The sequence below is a fragment of the Sebastes fasciatus genome, chromosome 8 (assembly GCF_043250625.1).
Source record: "Sebastes fasciatus isolate fSebFas1 chromosome 8, fSebFas1.pri, whole genome shotgun sequence".
Taxonomy (NCBI): Eukaryota; Metazoa; Chordata; class Actinopteri; order Perciformes; family Sebastidae; genus Sebastes; species Sebastes fasciatus.
The window spans coordinates 15,200,964-15,225,505 of record NC_133802.1 but is presented as its reverse complement, the minus strand read 5'-3'; the positions used below and the strand labels follow the sequence as shown (position 1 = coordinate 15,225,505).

The window sequence follows — 24,542 nt, the reverse complement described above, 5'->3', positions numbered from 1 at the left end:
GCACTTGAGCTCTCCTGCTGCGTTTGGCAGTCTCGCTGCTGACAGTTGGCTTTCGTGTACAGGATTACTCTCCATTATGAGGCCTGAGTATTCACCTGCTGATCGGGGTAATGTGGTTACTCTGCCCCTCAATCAGTCTTTGGAGGTGGTCAGCACTAAATAGCCCTCGTTCAGCACGGTGCGGCGGATATTAATTTAATCCTAAATGTGCTCATTTGTTTTTCACAGTGGGAATACATTTAAGTATAAAGTGATTTTCTGTGTACTTAATATCTCCACCTAACCTCTCTTCATCAAGATTTATTTTTGTCTTGTTTTTTTGTTTTTGAAAAGTCAAGGTTCCTAAGTCGGGGAGTGATGGGAGCAAAGAGAACAAAGGAAAGGGCATACGAGTGAGGGAGGGAAAGAGAGAGAGAGAGAGAGAGAGAGAGACAGGAGAGAGCATGACATGAAAACATAATGAGGATTGTCATGCCCATAGGGGCTGATGTGAGGGATGTACTGCGCAGGGGTTGAGACGAAGGAAGAATGCAGAAAATTGCTTAAGAAGGAGGGAGAGAGAGGGGGAAAAATGAAGATAAACACTGCGACCGAGAGGTGACATAACTTTGCTGGCTCAGTGCAGGAGGATGCGACAGGTTCAGCAGCCAAGATGTGGAGCGCAGCTGTGCTGACCCGCACGCCGCTGGGCAGTGTGGGTGGTGGCTGTGCTTCACATCTGTCGCTTCAGGCCACAAAACCCGGAGGAAATGCAAGCCTAAGTATATTCTTGCCAGGGGAAAGAAGGGATGCCCCCACCCCCCACCCCGCCGGTTCTTTTCCAGCTCCCAACACGGCCGGAGTTGTCAGAGAAATCTAAGCTCATCATCACCCTCTGGGTTGCTTTTAGAGAGTTCAGGTTGGGGCTACATGAACTTTACAGCAGTCTAACTGGAAACCAGACATGAAAGCAAACTGGATGTGTTTGCAACTGCAATCCTGCACTCCAATGACAACATCACAGTGCAGAAAGGAAACCGTATTTGGGATTTCAAGGGAGCACAGTGGCGGTGTTTTATGTTTTATTCCATCGCTAGAGGGTTAGGATATATTTTACATTACTGCTGACCATTTTTCCAAAGCATACCATACATTTTAGATTTCCCACCTTTCAGACAGCCATTGGACTCAGTTCATGGTAACATAGTTTGAAAATATTGAAACTTCAGAAAAGTAATCCAAATGTTTTGTCAACATTACGTATTTATCTGCACCCGATTTGACTGTTATCAGGCCATTAAATAGGCATTATCAGTCGCGATAGATGGGTCATTAGGGGCCTAACACGGCTATAACATTGTAAAAGTGAAAGTGAAATTTAAAAGCAACACATTCTAACATGTTGTGAAACTGAATGAAAGGTCAACTTTTGAACACAAACAAAAAGGCTTCTTTAGGTTAGGCAACAAAACTACAACTTCATTTCTTTAGGTTTAGGCAAAAAAACCAGTTAAGTTTAGGGAAAAACACTGTGGTTTCACATGGGATGCAAACTCCGGCGTCCTGGGTGAAAGCTTTGTGTTTCGTATCCCACTCCCATCCATCGCCCCCGACACCTGATGGAGTTTCAGGGTGTCTATACTACAGCACCTGACTTCGGCCTCTGCTCCTGTCATAATTACTACGGTCGCTAGAGGTTGCTGTCGTGTTCTTTCATACCTTCTTTCGGTGATCTACCATGTGAATAGAAGATAAAACCTACTAATGGGTGTAGTAGGCCCCAACTGACCCACATCTATGGGGCTTATAGCGACTGATAACGCCTATTTAATAGCCTGACAACAGTCTAATCTTCTGTTATTTATTGTCAAAGTTATCTCTGCTGCATTATGTAACTGTGAGCAGTGACTGTTTTAAAACTGCAATGCTTTGGGAAATGGTCGATCGTAATGTAATGCAGATTTTTTTTAGTGAACGGGTTCAAACATGGAAGAGTGGTCCTGTTACATCAGCATTTCTTAAACAGAATCCTTTATACATTTACAGCTGCACAGCTTGCCAACGATAAAGGTGATACAATATGCAGTAATTCTCATACCACCGAGCTGTCTTGTCTCTTCTCTGAGGCACAGCATGTCTCACATTTTGTCTACAAAATCTACAAATGCGTGTTGCCTTCTTGAGACATGACAGCAGCGATCAGAGTACAGTTATTATAACACAACTGTCACGGTAGCAGTGTGCTGGGAGCTCACAGACACACATCTATTCCCAGGGTAGAGCTGTCAAAGCCCGAGTTTGACAAACAAAAGAGGGCCAAGCATCAGACCAAGAGAAGCGCTCGTCACGAGTGGGATTCACGCTCTGTTCTACTTTACTGGAGTTCACTGGTGAGTGGGTTTTTATAAGCGCAGTTTGCCGTCTACTTCAGAAATGCCTCCGAGTCCAATTAGCGGCGATGATTCTCTGCAACTGTTGAGGAGCAGAAGGGGAGCGCTGGGTGCATTCGATAACTCCGTAATAACTGCCGGAGTCAATTCTCCGTTTCTCAAAGTGTTTCAATGAGTGAAGGAACAATAACTTTTCACATGAGCCTGATTGGTTTTCCTTTTTACAGTCTTATAGAACTGAATTCAATTATCCAAGGAATATCATGGAAAAACACAACATCAACAACGAGAGGAAAACAAATCACCTTCCTACACCGTGTCAACGTTATAAGCGCTTCTGTTACATCATGTAAACAAACTAAGGAGGCTACCTATCAGCTGTGCGCTCGAGATCAGACTGGAGACCTAACCACTTATTATCCTACGTTTGCTCTTTTTAAATAGAAAACATATATGTTTAATATTGTAATATTTACTGGAAATGACTTACAATATAGCCAGCAATAGGAAACTTTCAGTCGATCTCCTGGCAATCTCCCTCCAGCCTGCTGCCACTTTATTTAAGTTTTTGTAGTGAGATGAGGAGTTTTGGTATGGATAACTCCTCATTTCAGCTTCACCAATAAGCCGCTCCTCGTCCATTGAGGCGATTTCAAGGTGAGTGACCGGAATAAATAGAAACAGCTGGGCGTCTGACAAAAGTTCAGCTCAGAACATCATGCCACTCCGTGGTGCTGATCACAGGCTGGTTTGCAGTATGGGAGTTGCATGTTGAGCCTCTCCATGGTGGCATAGCAATTGTCTGCTTTCCAATTGTCTGGAGTGGTTGTGTGTGTATGTGCGTGTGCAAGCGCCTGTCCCCAAATCACCTGAGATGGTGGTTTAAACATTTTGGTAGGAAGAATAAGAATTATTTTTGAAGGAATTAAACTGAAGTTTAAAATCTCAGAAGAATCAAGTCAAGTGAATCCTGTTTTTAACTGGGAACAGTGTGTAACAATTATGGGGATCAATAGGCAGAAATGGACTGTTATTATACCAATATAATAATATAATATATTAATAGTATGTTTTCTTTAGTGAACAATCACTTGAAAATAAGAGTTGTTGTGTTTTCATTAGCTTAGAATGAGCCCTTCATATCTACATAGGGAGTGGGTTCTCTTCACGGAGCCGGCCGTCATGTTTCTAGTTCAGAACGGACAAACCACTGTGTTAACTTTTCCTGCTTGGGCCGGAGTCGATAACGTTTTTCGCTCCGAAGATAACCCCTGTCACTCCACTCAGCCGCCAGGAAACAAGAAATGGGAAACCTGTCGGTCTTGAGAAGCTGCAGCATTTATTTCTGCACACACCGCTTCTTCCACGGTACATTCACTTGATATTCTCAGAGCTAAGCTAACTCTGTTTTCTGCTCCACTACCTCACTTTTCCCTCACACACATTCGCCACAACTCTCTCTCTCTTGCTTCACCACTCACTTCCCACGTACACATAGAGAGGGCCATTTGCGTTTTCACATGGGCCACCGTAGTTATCCTACACGCTTGGCACGCGGTAGAGGTTTAAATTGGTTGTTCAAACAAATATTCGAATTCCCTTTTTGGTGCCACTGTTCATAAAACCGCTATATTAAAACACAGGAAATATTAGTGGTGAAGATGCAGAAAAATTAACAGGTACATTTGTAATTCTGTGACAGGAGATTCAAACGTATTGTCAACTTTCTCTACGTCTCTACGTGCCATCAAAAGACTACCCTCTAGGCATCTTGCGATCACTCTATTGTTTTCCACATAATATGGTGTGACTTTTAAAGATGTGATCCCGTCAATTCAGTTGAGTGCTGAATCTGTATTCTTATCACATACAGCCTGAAATAGTTTCTTATCAGCCTCTCTTTTTCTTCTTTTGATCTTTTCACAAGGAACAGTCAGCTGGGATATACCTCTTTCCTTATTCATCATGCACTTTGCAATGAAACAATGAAAAGATTAACAATGCAATGCATCAAAGACGGTCTTCAAAGGAAGAGCGTTTTCCAGTTTTCTGGAGCTGTTCGGTGATGTAGATAACAAAGGGGAGTTGAGAGGAGAGAAATAAAGGCCTTAAACCTCTCCAGGGGGAACACCTTTCTGCTGCCACTATGTTCTGGCCAGATGCAATTTCCTGAACGCCGCGCCGCTCTTCAAAGAGAAGAGAAATTGCTCCATCACAGATGCGAGCTGAGAGGAGGAGGAGGACATGGGGGACAGTTTAAGAACCTGTCCTGGACTTGTGAGCTACATAAATTAACGACCACATAAATTATCCATCCCCCTCAAAGTAGACAAAAACACGGAAAGGTCAAGAAGATGCTTGAGTGGGTGTTAGGACTGCACACACACACACACATACACTAAAAACAACTATTTACATGCTTAACATGTGTGCATTTCATATTCCACTGCTGAAATGAATTATTGAAGCAGCATTAACCAAAGGTTTGGGAGCATGTGCTCAGAACCAGAAGGCTGTCAGGGAAAAGTCATGATGTAATGTTTGGGTTAAAGAGAAGAGCCCTCGGCTCAGCCAACAACTACTGCATCATTTAAGCGCCACAGAGCCACGATCGTCACCTCTCAGAGCAAGAGACTGTTCTGTTTGGAGGATTTAATATTTTTCTCTTCTTATTCCGAGGACAACACACTCATGGCAGGCCTTGTTATGTTTCTAGTGGGTGGGTTGAAAGGTGGTCTTGGCTCACGTTATCTTAATAGATCTTTTCACAGCAGACATTTTGACTTGTTGTAGTAGGAACAACTTATAAACGATGGCTCCGTTCCCAGACAGTGAGCAGGCATGCACAGTACCAGGACCTTGAAAGTGAAGCAGCTAAGTAGAGCTCAGTTCAGCCATAATTCATCTTATCATTTACACCTGCTGCTTTTCCTTCTGTGTCATGTCAAAATGTCTGCTGTGAAAAAACTATATTACTAGATTTCAGCAGTGGTGTAATGTAACAAATAGGGCTGTCAAAGTTAACATGTTAATTCATGTAAATTCGTTTTAACGCCACTAATTTCTTTAACGCATTAACGCAATCGATCTTCCGGAGCTTGTAGCGGGCTCAGTTAAAGTCAAAGGGAAGATACTGGTATCATATGGAACTAGAAAACCTAAGGAATCCATCGGAATCCACACTAAATTTTGGCTAGGAAAAACTGTTGTGGTCATTTTCAAAGGGGTCCCTTGACCTCTGACCTCATGATATGTGAATGAAAATGTGTTTTATGGGTACCCACGAGTCTCCCTTTACAGACATGCCCACTTTATGATAATCACACTTAGTTTGGAGCAAGTCATAGTCAAGTCAGCACACTGACACGCTGACAGCTGTTGTTGGGCTTGAGTTTGCCATGTTATGATTTGAGCATATTTTAATGCTAAATGCAGTACCTGTGAGGGTTTCTGGACAACATTTGTCATTGTTTTGTGTTGTTAATTGATTTCTAATAATAAATATATACATACATTTGCATAAAGCAGCATATTTGTCCACTCCCATGTTGATAAAAGTATTAAATACTTTAAGGTACATTTGTAACGGATAAAAATGTGCGTTAAATTTGAGATTAATCACGATTAACTATTTTAATCAATTGACAGCCCTAATAACAAAGTAATATTACTGTTATTATATCTACTTGTGTACTATAAATACTGTACTTTTACTCAAATGTGGCTTTCAGGTACTTCATCCACCACTGGATTTTAGTGTGCTCAAAAGGTACCAAAAACACATTTAAACTTCTCCATATAGATGGACTGCTGCTATAACTAAACTACAGGTTGTAATGTATGTATTTATTAAGTTCCTAATATCACAAGTAATAACAAATTAATCAGAATTTATCTCAAGTTTAGACTTACCCAAAGTCTCAGAGAGTAGATCATCAGCAGTTCCACACAATTACGTAGATTATTGCTATGACATATCTGCTATAAAAACATTGCTAACAAATAATAAGCGCTACCCAAATACTATGCGTAGATCTGACTACCAATTCCGACACCATTGCTCTCTTTGCCGCGGTGAAAATATACAGTATGTGCAATGCTATTTCCAGAGGGGAAATTAACATGTTACAGCTGTACAAGAAACTGTCACGAGGGTGAGGAGAGGAAGGAACGCAGACAGTCGAGGCAGATAAGGACAGCTGAATGATTTAATGGCAAAAGTGTCGGTACAGAGGCTTACTGGTGAGGGTAGCAAGTCCAAACACAAGTGGCTGAGAATCCACTGGCAAACCAGAAAGAGGCAGGGAAAAGGTGCACATAAGCAGGCACAGATTCCAGTTTACAGGTTAACAGGTTAACAGGTAGAGGGATGGAGAGAAACGGGAGAAAAGCTGTTGTGTAGCAGGTTAACCGGGGCTTTCATACTGAGACTTGACGCACATAAGATGATAAGTGAATATTCACAGTCAGTGTGGTAAATCGCTAAATGATGTTGTGACAGTTACTTCTGATGGATAAATTAGCTTAGCTATAGCTTGAGTTGGAGGTTGCTGCAGTACAGCAACATCGGACTGTCGTCTCCAACTAAATCTCCGCCTCAAGATCAAATAGTTGGCTGTTAACAGGTTGATTATTTACAGACAACACTTCGCCTTACAATACCAGAGGTCTGTACTACGAAGTGAATTCAACATACCCAGGGTATCTTCTCATTATCTGGCTTAACTAAACCTAACAAACGTGATCCCGCTAACAGTCCAACGACGGTGGTTATCAACTCAGTAAGTCAACCCAGGGTTTCACAATCTGGCTATGAGCGCATTCATTTGATAGGGGCGGTGTTTGCAGCATATGACCAATCACAAATATAGACAAATCTACTGTATGCAGAGTGGCAGATTTTACAAACAAAGAGCAAAGTAGAATATTAGACAAATACAAAGAAGTTAAACACATAATCCAGGCTAAAATGAACACAGTTGAAGCTGCCAAATGCAGGAAGGACAGCTGGCAAAAGAAAAAATTGCCGATGTGTGAATGTGTAAATTAACAGACTTATCCAATCCGACGATCCGATCACCGAGCTCTGATTGTAGGTGGTGCTTTTATACGAGTTGATCTCTTATCTCGAACATAACCTGCTCCAGGTGTTCAGCATAAGTTAAAATGGTGATCTGCCCCGGTAAGAAGTGAACCACCGTCGTAGGACTGAAAACCAAGGGTTAACCCTGAAGTTACCTCGCTAACCCCAAATCCTGCTTCATAGTACAGACCTCTGGTGATTCAATCAAATATGTAGTGTTATAGATGTCCAGATAAGCAATTTCCTGCCACTGTGTTGAACTATGGGGAAGACTGAAGGGGGTTGACAGCGGTCAACCATAATTCCATAAAAAATCTGAAATACGTCCATAAAAACCACTGAGAACAAGTAATAACTATCACAGTCTTTTAATAAGCTGTAAATGAGCTGACAACGGTGCTGTCAGTTACCCGTGAGCGGAGCTCCACTGCTAAAAGCTACTGATTCTTTCAGTAACAACAGTGATTCAGTCACTTCACTTTGAAGATTTGCTCGTACCATATCCGTACATGTACTGAACACCTCAACTCTGCAGGGCTTATTGAGGTAGAATTGTGACTCACTGAGAGTCATACGGAAATTGGAATCATCATCACATAAGTTTGCATGAGGCTGTAAGTGTACCTACATATGAGTATAAAAAGTTAGACCCCCAGCACTATAGGAGGTGTATTTCTATGCCTTCAATCACATAATTAAGAAATTAAAGTTTATTTCTATAGCAATTTTTCTTCAAAATAAAACACAAAAGCAAAAGACATTGAATCAGAGCGTCTTTGTAGCTGAGTGGTTACGGCGCATGCCAAATTACTGCAACGACCCGGGTTCGATTCCAACCTTGGGACCTTTGTTGCATGTCATACCCCTCATTATAGTCTCTGTCTCTACAATGTCAAATAAAGACAAAAATGCCCCAAAAACAATCTTAAAAAAAGACAATCAACTGTGGGTGTAAGGATAGAGTGTACTGATCGTATATTACAGATACAATATGAGTGTGAATAAACAAAATAAAATAAGTAGATAAAAAACTAAGGTAACACTTAATTTTACAGTTCCGCAAATTTCATGGTAATTAGATGATAATTAGCAAGTAACCTATTTGAAATTTCTTTGGAATTACTGCCAAATTACCCCAATATATTTACCTCAAAATTGATCAAAAATTACTTTATTATAAACATTATTTAATAATTATATTCCGCTATTTCCCAATAGCTGGTTATTTATTTAATACATTTCCAGGAAAAGAATACAAAGTTAATTGATATGTTTTATTTCCATGTCTGCTGATAAATAGATAATAATAAGCAAATAACTTCTTGAAAATGTCTTAAAAAACTCCCTGAATCATGACATTAGCTACCAGGTTACATTTGTGTAGACAATAAGTCACACAATGGTGAGATCAGAAGTGTCTTCTATTAGTTTTGGTTTTCCACCTCCGATGAAGAGCAGCGCACAGACGCTTCTAAAGCCTCAGGGCCCTATTTTAACCATTATATGCTATTTTAGCATATCATTATTAAATGATGTTTATAATAAATTAATTTTCGATACATTTTGAGGTAAATATATTGGGGTAATTTGGCAGTAATTCCAAAGAAATTTCAAATAGGTTACTTGCTAATTATCAACTGATTACCATGAAATTTGCCGACCTGTAAAATGAAGTGTTACCAAAACTACAAAACAAAAGCAGTAAACCAATAAGTCTTGAGCTGCATTTTAAAAAGGTGTTTGCAGTGTTCAGTTCAGGAGCCACAATCTCGAAGCCATTGTTTCCTTTAGTGTACATGTAGGCAGGTTTCTGACCATGCAGAGCTCTAAAAAAAGACCACAAGAGTCCCGAATTGAATTCTAAATTTATAGAGGAGCCGCTGCAAAGAAATCAAAACACAGAGTCAGAGTCGCTGCTACCAGAGACATCTAATAATTGAGTTGATCCAGACTAATATCACTACTTCAAACTGCATACAGAGACATAAAAAAGGCTTCCAGTAGTTTTGCTTTCACTGGGTTAGTGAGAAAAATAGTAAAATTGCCCCTGAGCAGAAATATCACTTCAAAGCTACTTCAGTGCAGCTGCTACAGCAAGTGGCCACGTGTAGAGCTCCTCTTTGGTGTCATTGTGTATGAATGTGTGTATTAATGTTCCCCACCACCAAAAATAAATCTCTTAGGCCAGCCTGCTCTGAGCCAGCTCGGCTGCTTAAATCAAGGTAAGAACCATTTGATGCTTTAATATATATATATAAATATATATAGGAGGATCTACAACCACTGAAGATAAACAGGAATCTTCATGGGCAAGGATAAACTACCATTAAACTTAATCCAATCTATTCAGTGAGGCTGCTGTGTGGAATGATCAATGTTCAGCTGCAAATTAAAAACCACGTCTGATGCCAGTGACCGTTGGCAACAGTGTCTGGGTGTGCCAGCAGCAACAGCCGGCTTTTATGGCATGGAGACATTACAGACACTGCTTTTTGCTGCAGGGAAGACTTACATGTCAGTCAGTATCAGTCACTATCAGTCAATATCAGTCACTCAAGCATATGTAGTGGACTGTTTAAACACTAGTGGTGTAAATCACCAGAGGCCCCACCATACGATATCATCACGATGCTTAGTTCACAATTCAATCTTATTGCGATTTTAAACATTTTGAGATATACTGAGTATTGCGATACGGTATATTACGATATATTACCTTTTTTCAACTGTAAATTATCCAGTTTGTCAACATCTGTTTTATCTAATAAGATACAGTTTTCACTCTGTTCATCTCACAGTTTTCATTCACATATCTTGAGGTCAGAGGTCAGGGAACCACTGTGAAAATGGCCATGGAAGTTTTTTCTCTCCAAAATGTAACTTTGGAGCGTTATTTAGCGTTCTTCCCAACAAGCTAACATGACATGATTATTAATCGATTCCTTAGGTTTACTAGTTTCATATCTTACCAGTATCTTTACTCTAACTTTAAGACTGAACCCGCTACAACCTCTGAAAGACAGAATAGCGACCGGATTAGTAAGAGGTTAATAGTTTGAATAATCAAAGATTGATACATGACGTCCATGTATCGATACAAAATTGCCACGGAAAATATCGCACTACTATGCTGTATCGATTTTTCCCCCACAGCTTATTAAACACATTTCTTTGACCAGCTCCACTGCATAATTCCACATCTTTTCTCCACAAGGGTTTAATTTCAAAAGAAATTGCTTTACAATGCCAGCCCCACCCTTGTTTTGCAAGTAGAAAATGATAATAAAAAAGATGAAAAGGTAGATGTAAACATTTACTCGGAGCTGTGGGGATTCAATTAAATAAATAAAAAGCTTAAAAGAATGTTTGATCATAAATTTGAATAAGCACTTGTTGGCACAGATGAAAAACATATTTCATACGCAGACTGATAAACACACCCTGACGTTCAGAATCAATCATAGAAGTGCATTTCTGATTTTGTATTATAAATGTTCTGGGAATAAAAGACATACGCATTCACACAACAACATGTGCGGTGACATATTTACACCAGAGACGGTTTCGATTGAAACCAGCAGCATCCACAGACAAAAACACAGCAGGTATCCCCAGGTTATCAAACTAACCTAGAAAAATGTCTTTTGCTTCAGTTCGCTCAGCGGTTTGCTCTCTCTTTGCTGTGTTCATCATTCTTTAACTCACTATAAATAGATAATCCTATGATTTATACAGTGTGTGTTGTCTGCACTCTACTATTCAAACACAGAATAAAATGCACAGTATGTTTTAAAAATGACCTTAATTATAAAGGAGAAGGCTGGTGTGATATTCTATATTTTTCTTATTTAAAAAAATAATCTGTGAAAAGACCAAAACTAACAATGTGTCAACAATGTGTTAATCCGCCTCACAGTACATCCCCACATCTGTCTGTCTGTGGCACTAAATCCCAAACTCATTTGTTCCAACCGAAGACGTAAATCTTTAAAAACAGGTCAGAATTTTTTTTTTTTTTTAGAAAAGGGCACTGTAAATTTGAGCAAACGTTACTCAAACAGGATTAAACGGTGCTTTTGTTGCGGACTATTTTCAGCGCCGGATTTGGTGCATGCATGTATATGGGATAAACTCAAAATAAACGACAGTGCCCACACGTTCATTGTGGTTCATTGATGTGAGAAATCCGCATAATATCCTTGGTGTTTGTTTTGACTTGAGTGCTTATTTGGTCAAAATTGTAATTACATAATAATAATTGATTCATTATAAATAATTAAATTTTGGTTCCAACTGACAACATCTCACTTGCTTCATCTTTCATAGTTGAATACAAACATAACAGCAGGGCGCATCCTCCCGAATGTTGAATGTTGTAAAGGGACGGACTTCTTAAATCGCTAAGGGGTGAAATTAGTAATACAGTATCAACGTTTTCCTCAGAGATATAAAATTACGAAGAAAAACAATATATATATAAAAATTGCAATATATTAACTTCCATGGCCTCCGCCATTTCTTTCTTTTTTTTTCTTTTAGATTATATTTTTGGCTTTTTTTGCCTTCACTGGATAGGACAGATTTATAGAGAGGAAAGGGGACGACATGCAGCAAAGGGCTTTGGGTTGGATTCGAACCCGGGCCGCTGAAGTAAGGTGAACTCGTGAACTCGGATCTTTCAGAAACTTTCCACTTACGAGGTCATGAATACCACAAGAGGGGGGCTTTCATATGGACTCTTCTCATGAACACAGTAAACACGACCCCATTTGAAGGCACCATATTTCCTGTTGCAGTGTATTTGAATGACATCAGCTGACAGGAAGTAAACATGGACCCAAGTTGTTGCCTACTAATGCAATTCTGTTGAAACGGTCTTTATTTGTGTGGAGTGCTACGCTAAACTACCTACCCCTCAGTTCGCTACCTGGGCTTGTAGAAAAAGAGGGAAAAGAAATGTATTGTATCAGCATTTGTAACCTTTACAGGGCTATGATGTGCTCCTCCACATCCTAGCAACGACAGCTCTCAAATATCAGTCAACTGTTGCTATAGAAATGCCACCCAGAGGCCAGAAGCTTGGACGCTGTTTCCACAAATATGTCCAAAAAGAGGATTTATCCTTTTTTGGATAATGGAAAAAAATGTGCACAATGGCTGCAGTGTCATTGTAGTTTATATTTCCTTTCACAAAAAGCTTGAAGAATTCAAATGTTTCAAAAGACGAACAAGCTCTATCAGGCTTTGGCTACACACACAATACTTGTTAGCAGGATGAATTGTCATTGTTGGTTTTGGTCTTTAATGGGATTTTTTTGACAATCACCAGACTTATCCTTTAATCACGATTAGATCAAATGTTCTCGGGAGACAACTCACCACTTTGAAGTCCTCCGCTCTGCACTCGGTGCCGTGAAAGTGGCAGGCGAGCAGCATTTCGTTGATGTCGTGGCCTGTGCGGTCGTAGAATTCAAGCATGTTGAAGGGTCGCGGCTTGAAATTATGAAAATCGGCTTTGACCTTGAGGCTCTCCAGGACGCTCTCCTCCACAAGATGTATGTCCCTGATCTCATACCTGGCCGAACAGACAGAGAGAAAGAGAGGTCAAAGAAGTATTCAATACATTTCTAGTGCAAATTTTATGCCTCGTAGGTTGGTATGGATGGATGAATTTCCTTGAGCAGGCCGTCTTCACAGTGAATAATCACCGCCTGATGATAAAGTAGACTTCACATAAAGTGAATTTCAGCCTTGAAACATTTTTTTGCACACTTCAGGAAGGTTTATGAGTCTTTATCTGAACTCTTGCTCCTCTCAACCAAAGCTAAAACTAATACAGTCCAGAATGAATCACAAAAGACAGGAAACCGACTGTAAAAATATATAGATGGTTTTCTGTGACATTTTCTGGCTTTGAACTGATGGCACAACCAGAGTGTAACGCTTTATTGTACAGTACATAATAAAGTTCAGACAAGAACTGTACGGGCCCATAAAGACAGTCGTCCATTCACTGTCGATGTAGCAGCTGCAGGCTACACTTCAACTCTCACTTAACTGGATTCAGACTTGGAGAAAAATGTGTTTGTGTTTATGTTGATTGGATTATTTTGGCCATGACAACATTTAGTTAAACTTTCATATGAAATCTGAAACATAAAAGCAAGTCTGACTAAAATATTAAAAGGTAGGGCAAGAAGAAAGGGAATTTTCAAGAGTCTTTTTTAGGGGAATCCTGTTACTTTTGACTCTGACTGAATTCAATCATTACAAGTATCTCTGCTCACCATTTCTGTCACTTCTTTCAATACAAGAAAGATATATTTCCATAAATGAAGCCATGCTTTACTTTGATCAAAATCCGACATAAAAGAGTAAACAATAACATGTAGCATTAGACGTTTTTCATGCTGTTTGTTTTAGCGTGGGTCCAAGTATGGCAATGAAGGTCTACTACTTTGGTCCAGACACAAATATCTCATCAACAACATAACGGATTGACATGAAATTTGGTAAAGACATTTATGGTACCCAGACAATGAATCCTAGCGACTTTGGTGATCTTCTGGCTTTTCCTCTATTGACACCAGCAGGTCAAAGTTTTCACTTATCCTGACAAATATCTCAACCTCTACATGATGGATTACCACAAAATCTATGACATAGACATTTATGTTTCCCAGATGATGTTTTCTAATTACTTTCATGATTCTTTGAATTTTACATCTAGCGCCACCATTGTTGGATCGTTTGTCTTGAATTTTGGTACAGACATTTGTGTCCCCCTCAGGATGAATTATAATCACTTTGCTTTTCCCCAATTTAATAATCAGGCCATAATTTCTTTGTCCAATACTTTGATTTATGACCAAATACCTGCTAAACTAATAACATTCCCATCAGCCTCAGCTGTACTTTGTGTTTAAACCTGCAATAACTGATATTTTATTGGCCACTTGGGAGCAGCGGAAACAAGCTGTGAACACAACATTGATATATTACTTACAGAACGACATTATCATTCATATGGAGTCATGTTTCTGGCTGCTTCGCAATATTCACTCTCTTTTTAGATCTGTTTTTGGTCTCCACCAACTCCTGAGGGAAATGTATGGATCTTCAGCTGCTAAAAGCTCCACTATGTTCACCAGCTAGTTGCTAACTGTGTCTGTGCCGTTTTAGAGCTTTTTTGCTGAAAACGATGCTATGAGAGTAGAGAGAGTTAACCAAAACAGAAAAGTTGTGGGCCGTACAGCTAAACAATGAGTTGAAACTCACTATAAAGCTCCATAAAACCGATGTCATAACTCTTTGTAGGTTTATCACTAAGTGACGCCTTTCACATTATCACATTATTTTAAAGTTGTCATCTGATACATATTTATAATAAAAAATATAAAATAAAGCCGTTTTAAGCTAGATACCAAATGTTGGCATGCTAACACGCTAAACTAAGATGGTAAACATTACACCTGCTGAACATCAGCTTGTTAGCATTGTCACACGTTAACATAACTAGCATGGCTGTAGACTGTTACTCATGTTTGTGTGTCAGAGATTCTTCACAATGAACTGTAAGGTTTGTTTTGGATATTTGTTATCCATATTTAAAATACATGTATATATAGGATATCATAATATTGAGATGTTAAGGTTGTATTTACAGTAATAGTGATACAATGTTCTTAATTATTAGATTGTTTAACGAAATGAACAATGAATGTTTTCCTAATGTTTCATCATATATTTATCTCTAATGATAAGTTCTAAATATAGACTGTACATAAGAAGTGGACATAGTTACCGTCACCCATTGATTTGGGGACTGCCATTTTGAAGCCTAAAATTCGTCATTTTGGCCATTGTCATCTTGTTTTTTTGCAACCAGCAGTGACACGAGAGGGTGGAACTAAGTACAACTGAACGCTAAATAAGACATTTTTAGGCGACCAAAAAGGACCAAAAAAAAGGAACGCACACACAAGGTAGCCACGCCCTAAAGCATACCCTGCTTTATGGTCTATTTGACTCTAAATGGGACCATAATTTACTAAATGAACATCATGCTGTATTGAAAAAGACTTGAAACTAGCGATTGAGACCATAAACTCATGTTTACAATGTTTACTGAGGTAATAAATCAAGTGAGAAGTAGGGTCATTTGCTCGTAGACTTCTATACAATCAGACTTTTTTTTTTATAACAAGAGGAGTCGCCCCCTGCTTTTAAATAGAATGCAAGTTTAAAGCACTTCCACATTGGCTTCACTTCTCAGACCCGATGGTAGCCCACTGGTTCTCAATGGTTTTCTTGCATGGTAACAGCTGAGCCCCAAATATCACCACATTATTGATAGCTTGGTTTTCAGTTACACTGTGATATTTGATTTTGTCTGTATCATCAGCCGTAGTCTTTTTTCTCTCTCACTACATTAAGAATAAAAGGCCTGCGAGTAGCTGAGTGGGGAGCCAGACAACCCACATCACACCCCGCATTATCGGTGGCACTGGGAAATTTCCTTTCATTTAATGGAGCTCACAGAAATCTGACCAAGCTGCCTCGTATCAAAAGAGAGCAGAATAGCTGTAAATGCACCCAGCCCCTACCCTCGCTGTGATCTCCCACTGCGCTATTATTAAAAATGTCACCATTTTAATGGACTCACCAAAGAGCAGATTGCGTTGAGTTCTTTTTTTCAGCCTCAAATGAAATTTTCTCATATGAATGTACCCACTCTTGTATGAATATGGCCTTCTACTGATCATTTTTGTGACATACTATTACTGCACCCCATGTGTGTTTATGTATTATGTGAATAAGAAAGAGGTACATTCTTATTTAAACAAGAGCTGGTAATGTATTATGTATAATTACACCGCCACTATTAAATTTCTTATAAAAATTAGAAGTAGGTGCAGCAATCCTTTTGTTTTTAATTTTCATGAGGGCAAAGGGACATTTATCGTCTAAGTGAAATCTTCCAAGCATCAAATCAATAGCCTCATTCAGGTTTGGAAACTAGTTCATGGATTATATTTGTTACATTAAGATTAAGCTAAGCCTCATTATGGAAGAGGCGGGGAGTGTTTTTGTTTGATTGAAAGAGAACTTAATTGAGGAGAGGCACTCTCTCCCCACTGTTTGTGTAGTGGACGAACCTGCCAAGAAGGCACTTATGAGATAGAATCCCTTAAGAATGAGCCGACGGGATCGGCGAAGGCTGACACTTCAGGATGTGTGCAGCTTAAATATCATGCCACAAGACATTTCCCAGACCAGTGACTCCAAACATGGGAAGTGGGTGGAGAACAGTCTTAAATGGATTTCATGCCACAGGCACTTTCATTTCTGGCCGGCGGTATAACAGCTAAGTGTGCCGTTGCATCACCTCTATGCCTTGCCAAGGGAGGCAGGATAATGAGCACTAAACCTACTTCAGAGCGTAAGAGTTGATATGAGTACATGGAGAAGGAAACTCAGCCCCATTTATGCTTTGGTCTCCAACTTTGAAAAGGCATCCTTGTGAACCGCTGCCTGGAAATGTGAGATTAGAAAATGTATTCATTATTAAAAAAAAATCCAGATGGCAAGTGTTGATCATCAGTCACACCAGCGTCGCTGAAAAAAATTGCTAATTTTAGTATTCAGTCTGGGATCTTCATTAAAGATTTAGGATAGAAGTTTTTTGGATACCCTCATAAAAGCAAAGTCACCAGAGGTCTACAGCGCTGCGTGCTGCGAGCCCTGTCTTTGATCTCTTTAACTGACAGCCTGTCAGAGGTTCAAATCATCTGAGCTTTTACTCTTCTTTTTTAAGTTCTTGATCACTCAGATGACAGATACTGGTCACAAAATGTGGCAAATGACACCATCTTACTGATTTGTCTCTTTATCACTGCCTCTGTTGACCTGAAGACTATTAAAACACCACAGGGAGAGCAACATTATCAAACATATTTCAAAGCCACTCTCTCTGTGAGATATTTCTCCTCTGCTCATTTGACAGCCATGTGCATGATCTTAAATCAACTCAAACTATCCAGAGTAGTAAAATCTTTGGATTTAATGTGCAGGAGTTGTGTTTTCTGCAGCTCCACTGAACTTACAGAAACATGAACTGACAAAGATACCCTGAGCATCTGCCATTTCACGTGTAATCAAAGTAAGCAGACTCCCTGCATCTTTTCCTCCTGTGCATACACAGTGCATGCGGTTGCCAGCTCCCGCATCCAGAGTCCTCATCTGCACCGACAAGGCGGCTGCCGTTCTCTGATTATAATGCCTCAGTTAATTCAAGCCTGACAAGCCTGCTCTCCAAGCACTGAAAGACTCAACAAGGTAGAAACTATTAGAGCTTGCTGCATGAGTGAGACACAATTGCCAGTGGATGAAGTATTCAGATCATTTACTAAAATAAAGTAAAAGTACAAATACAATACTGTCAAAATACTCCATTACAAGTACCTTTCCTTATTGGCCAAATTTATTTAAATTATCAAAATGCAGAAAGCTGGCCCCTGTGAGTGTTAGAGTATTATATTACTGATGCAGTAAGCAGCATTTCACGGTTGTAGCTTGTTGATGTGGAGCCAATTTTTTTACATTTTAGATTATTGAGCTCAATGTGTAACAGTATTTTACAAGAGCATTCCAAGATCTGTCTACATCTTAACCTGCAAAGTATCTAGTAACTATAGCTGTCAAATAAATCTGATAGTGGAGTAAAAAGTACAATATTTCCCTCTGATCTGTAGTGGAGTGGAAGTATAAAGTGGTACAAAATGGAAATACTCAAGCACAGGTACCTGTTTGTACAGTACTTGGGTAAATGTATTTAGTTACATTACACCACTGATATTTGCAATATGAAACTTTTTATTATACTGTATATAGCCTATATATTGTATATTTACGAGAGGGTAGAGGTTTTCTATGAGGAAATTATTTGAACTTAAAGGGTAACTTTGTTATTTTTCAACCCTATTTTCCCATATTTTTGTGTCTAACTGACTAATAGGGACAACAATTTCTAAGACTGGTATTGAGGGAGAGTGCTGTAGACGGCAGCTGCTCAGGGGCTGCAATATGGTGCTATTGGGGCAAGTTGGCACTGTCATTTACATCCTAAAAGTGCTTGTTTTTGTCATGACAGGCTCTGGTTGTTATTATAAGTGTCTGGAGTGCCGGCCGGACAGAGTTTGTTGTGTTGGAGTACAGAAAGCGTAGTCATGGCTGAATATTTAGATGATTTCAACAATGTGGATGAGGTCTTTGAAATTGATGGCCACACGTATTTATTTGAGTCAGAGTATACGGATATTCAGATTTCACAACGAGACTCCTCCTTGAGCGGGACTTGGACATAATAACAAACAGACCAGATCAAGCGAAAGGTAAGAAAATCAATTTATTTCTCTGTAGGGTCCTTTCCATAATAATAACAATCTGAACGTGTCAGTGGTAGAAAATGAAGGTGCCAAGTTGCCCCATATGATTACATTGCAGCTTGTTTAGCGGCTGGCATGCTGCAGCGTTTTCTCTCAATTCTGGACCAATTTCAAAAAGGGTTGCCCCATTAGTCACTTAGACACAAAAATGTAGCAAAATAGGGTCCAGGTTGAAAAATACCAAAGTCATCCTTAAAGTACAGAAGTATTTAAGTACTTTGGACCACGGATAAAGCGAAAGGTAAAGAAAACCATTTTATTTCTCTGTAGGGTCCTTTTCCATAATGTTGTCATACACTTATAATAACAATCTGAGCCTGTCAGTGGCAAAATCAAGCACTTTTAGTGGACGTAACGTTACACTGACGTTGCTCATTTGCTCTCGCAGCTTGTTTCGCGGCTGCCGGTTACAGCGTTATCCCTCAATACTGGACAAATTAAAAAAAATGTTGTCCCCATTAGTCACTTAAGACACAAAAACATTGGAAAATCCAGGTTGAAAAATACCGAAGTTACCCTTTAAGGGAATGAAAATACAGATAATAAAGAATAAGCAGTAGAATGCAGTAGAAAACAGCTTTAAACAGGAATTATGAGCTAAATTTTGCACTTTTTTAAAAACCTGTTTTAAATAGCCTATAGTGGTTACCTCTGGTTGAGCAGGGCCAGCAGCTCTCCAGCGTGGTACAGGTCGTTGCGCGTCACGCGGCTGAAGCGGAACGCGTTCAGGTTGCAGAACGTGACCGCGGGAAACGTCATGATCGGGGTCGTGACCTCATCCAGTTTGGTGACGTGCGGGTACTCCAGGTAGAAGTGGATCCGGTCCACGCACACGAACAGCAGGATAGTCAGAGAGCCCAAGAAAAACACCACCCACAGGCAGCGTTTGATGCAGAAGCGCTCGTATGTGAAAATGTGAGAGATCCCGTGCAGAGTCGAGGTGTGCGCAAAAACTTCTATGGGCGGAGGTTGACTGGAGTCCATCTCTTCGGTTTCTACTTTGAGATCCATCGTCGCTGTGTGCAACAAGCTCGATTGCGAGAGTCAGAAAAACAGCTTCAAAAACACTCAAACTGAGTTGATATTCATTCACCTGTAGCATCCACTGTCATTATCCATCTGAACAGGTGTGCAGAGATAAACCTCTCTGGGACTTGGTCTGGTCGCCATCCCTCCTCATGCAGACAGATGGAGGAACATTTTGAGCATCCTCTTAAAAAAGAAGTCAGACGAGCAGCAATTTACGAGCACAAGTGATGCATTTCACAAAAGCACTCATGCAAAAGCAGTGTGATTGATTGAAAAGCATGCATAACCAAGATGGTCCATCACCACTGCACAATACTGTGATGTTGTGCAGGTTTCTCACTGGGTTGCAGTACAGCAGAGAGAGAGAGAGAGAGAGAGAGAGAGAGAGAAGGGATTGACAAAGTGTTTCATCAGCCTGTGAATCCGCTGCTCGAGTCCAGTGAAGCACGGATCATTCTTGCACGCCAACAAGAGGAAACCGAGGAGACCCGGAGGAGGAGAAGAAGAAAAATCCCTTTTGACACTTTATAGCTCATTTATTAAGAGTTCCTCTGTGGCTGCGCTTTTACGCGCGTCCGTTTAAATCCGCAGATTTCCAGGTCAAGTCATGGAGATCCTTCTCTTACTCAGGAATCAGATAAACGTGTTTGGGAAGTCAGATGGTTTGTTATTCTGGTCTGGTTGGTGGTGAGTCGTGAGCTTTTTTCCTTTCGCTCGTGTTTGTGTGTCTGCCTGGCAGCAGCAGCGGACGGCAGAGGAGAGGAAGAGGAGAGAGAGAGAGAGAAGAGAAGAGGAGGGTGGACTGACGCGCTGCTCTTCACCTCCTGAGTTACTGTAGTTTCACATCTTAACCGCAGCCAGAGTCAAAACAGAGAGAGAGAGAGAGAGAGAGAGTGAGAGGGACACCCAGAGGAAGAAAATTGTGCAATAGGTACATACAAAAAAAAATACAACAACAATGTAGTATTGTGATTCCATAAAGTTATTGGTCTCATGAGCGATGGATTAAAAGAAAGAAAGGTCAAAATCAAAGCAACAGAGGCAGATATATCCTGACTATATTAGATAAGCTACAAAAACAATTGTTTTACTACATTTCCCATAATGCAATTTGATAAGGTCTTTCAACCAGTGGGCAACCTCTGGGTCTGAAAAGTGAAGCCAATGAGGAAGTGCCTTAAACTTGCATTGTTTCTAATAGCCAGCAGGGGGCGACTCCTCTGGTTGCAAAAAGAAGTCTGATTGTATAGAAGTCTATGAGAAAATGAGCCTATTTATTACCTCAATAAACATTGTAAACCAGAGTTTATGGTCTCAATCGCTAGTTTCAAGTCTTCTTCAATACAGCATGATGTTCATTTTGATAAATTATGGTCCCATTTAGAGTCAAATAGACAGATAAAGCAGGGTATGGTTTAGGGTGTGGCTACCTTGTGATTGGCAGGTCACTACCACGGTGTTGTCTGGTCTGGGTGTTGTTAGTGTTTTCTTCTTACAACATTAACCCTTTCACAGTGTGTTTTCAGTTCATGAAAGTTAATTGTAACATTTTGGTCGCTTAAAAATGTCTTGCGTCATGCCTCTGTTCCATAGTGTCTATAACTCAATACAGTCTCTCATTCAGCATATCTTACATCTGTCTTTCTGGGTAAAAATAATAATAATGGTGGAGTGTCCCTTTAACCAAAAACAGACTGAGTGACCAATACCTGGCCTCTGAGACTGGTGGACCCAGACAGATCTGGCAACTCAGAGTAAACAGACTGTGTCAACATAATGCCAACAATAAGAGATGGGGACAGAGCAACACTCCCTGCAGCCTGTAAAGATAATAAAACTCAAATACCAAGAATACAAAAGACCAAAACATAATTCAGTATTTACTTTGGGGGGAAAATATATTTCTATTGGCGCATGTCACAGCCAACATGAAAAACAACACACAAAACTGTACTGAGCTCCCTCAAAGCCTGCCTTCTCGATTTGATTTATATGTTATCTGTTTTCTTCTATGGGCATCATTAGCATTGCATTATTAAACTATGTCCCATCTTGTAATATATATTATGATTGCCACTGATAACTATTTTCATTATCGGTTAATCTGATTATATTCTCGATTCATCAAGTAATTGTTTGGTCTATAGAACGTCTAAATAAAATCTATAATATGTGATCCATGAAATGTCTATAAAATTAAAACAGTGAGAGCCCAAGTTAACATATTTAAAAAGCTTGTTTTTGTGTGACCAACAGTCCGACAGTTTTTTGGTTTTGCTAAAACAATTACAATTTATTCATTGATTTGTTTCTTTCCTTATAGTGTACCATGTAGAATAGTAATGTTGTACAGTATAGTGTAGTGCTATATGTTTTTTTTTGTCATCACTTGTCTTTTTTGCTTGTTTCATTTATTTATTTACAAGTTTATTTGACAGGGACCATGTAAAATAAACATAAACTTCAATACTTGAAATCTGATGCATTATACAGAGATATAGCTAAAAGCTAATTTTCATCCCCAGTCCCCGAGCAGGTGAACAATCTGAATTAATTGAATTCAGTCTTGAATTTGAGAGAGAGATTTGAACGGGACCCTACATGTTTATCAGAAGTGTGAAGAGATGATGGAGTCTAAACAGCCACTCTCTAAAACAAAGTCATCATCAGGCACCACAAAGGAAAATAATGATATGTGCCATGTTTAGATTGGACCATGAATAAACAATGACATTTATTCCCCAGCTGGATACTGCTGTGAAAAATGGATCTGGCTGTGCAACAAAGCTGAACCGAGCTTTGTTAATATGACAAAATATTTATTACATGTCATGAAAGATGCATCACCCATCTTAAATGCATCAGCATGAAATAAATATTCTTATCTTTGACATTAAAAGTCCTACTACATTTGCCACTGTGCCCAGGAGCAATTCTTATCTCAAATCCAGCATAAACAGCTATTACTAATGCAGAAATCTGTATTACATTTAATATATTTATGAAGCTGAAGCAAACTTTCCCAAAGGTTTTTGACATGTGACTGTAACCAAGCCATTTACTCAAGTTCTGTATAAAGTAAATGATCTGAACACGTCCTCCAACACTGCTGTAGAGTAACAAACAGTTGTAATAATATAGCAGAGACCAAAAGATACTTTTTGTTATCGAATCCAAATACGAGTTTGAAGTTTAAGTATTCAACAGCTGTCCTAACCCACAGTCCCCTCATTTGAAGCTGGCACTTAGTTAATATGGATCCCCATTGCTTTTTGTTTACAGCCAAATGCTGATCATCAACTCTATGGCTACGTTCCAAATCACATTTTCTTTTTACTTTTATTAGATACTGCAGCTGCCCTTACAAAGTACGTACTGTTGCATGCAGTATGCATACAATTGGGACAATTGACTAATTCGTCATAACATTGCACCTTGATCTTTGACCCTCTTGCTCATATATCTGCTGCACAGAGGATTGTGGGTCAGAATAGCCAGAAAAGGATGCTGGCTTGCGTACTTCATCCTGGTATTTATTGGCATACTACATTTAACATACTATGTATTGGAACATACTAAATATTTTTCTGGCATCATAAATAGTATGGGTATTGGAACGCACGGAATGGGGTTTTGAGGGTTTTTTAATTAAATCACGGAGGATATTGTGGTTTTAGCTGACGTGTGTCGCCTCACTGTGTTGAGCGATGCTCGTTCATGTCTATGTCTACATAGACATGAACAAGCATCGCTCAACACGTCGGGCTCGAGCTTGTTCTTGCTCTAGCGAGAACAAGCTCGAGCCTGACGCTGACTTTCGTTGACTTAACGGCCACAGGTGTCGCTGTTATCAAGCATTTCTGATTCTTACAAACCAGTCCCTTTAAGGCTGTACCGTTCTATTGAATTCTAGATGTCTTGTGGATCATTTTATACACATTTTCCCCCGAATTTCCATCTCCACTATAATTTTAAATAAAGTTGTGTGGATCAGTTGGGGTTTATACTTACTGAAAAGTGAAACGGTTGCAGATGTTGAGACTGTCTTCATGCTGTCCTTGGTGCTGATGTGTCTTAACTCAGGGGTCAGCAACCTGCGGCTCCGGAGCCGCATGCGGCTCTTTAGCTCCTCTCCAGTGGCTCACTGTGGATTTATAAAAATGGAAATGAATAATCGTTTTTTTCTTTACATTTTAATTTTTATTCATCATTGCCGTAGGTCTAATATACAACGATACGACGGAGTATTAGGGCCACATTGAGGGAAAAAAACAAATCTGAGATTTCGAGAATAAAGTCATAATATTACGAGAATAAAGTCAGAAGTTAACGAGAAAAAAAGTTGCAATATTATGAGAATAAAGTCAGAAGTTTACAGGAAAAAATTCGTAATATTATGAGAATAAAGCCAGAAGTTAACGAGAAAAAAAGTCGTACTAGTATGAGAATAAAGTCATAATATTAGTAGTAGTAATTTTCCATGTTATTTTATTTTTTCTCGTAATATCATGACTTTATTCTGGAAATCTTAGATTTTTTTCCCCTCAATGTGGTCCTAATACTCTGTAGTACATTTTACACTTTGGCCCTCCCTGCATTAGACTTATATACTAT

General features: G+C 39.5%; 1 protein-coding gene across 3 annotated transcripts in view; it reads right to left on the bottom strand.

Moving 5' to 3' along the window:
* Nucleotides 1-24,542, bottom strand: part of LOC141772592 (acid-sensing ion channel 1-like) — a 63,433-nt gene that overhangs the window by 38,641 nt on the left and 250 nt on the right. Inside the window, exons 2-4 of one of the 3 annotated variants that reach the window (XM_074643734.1) lie at nt 23,940-24,072; nt 19,549-20,774; nt 12,832-13,027 (exon numbers count right to left, since the gene is read on the bottom strand). In XM_074643734.1, coding sequence (XP_074499835.1) covers nt 12,832-13,027; nt 19,549-19,910 — 558 coding nt within the window. In that variant the 5' untranslated portion in view covers nt 19,911-20,774; nt 23,940-24,072. Of the gene's footprint in view, nt 1-12,831; nt 13,028-19,548; nt 20,790-23,939; nt 24,073-24,542 lie in introns of those variants that run through there. The other 2 variants (XM_074643736.1, XM_074643735.1) reach the window with 2 other exon arrangements.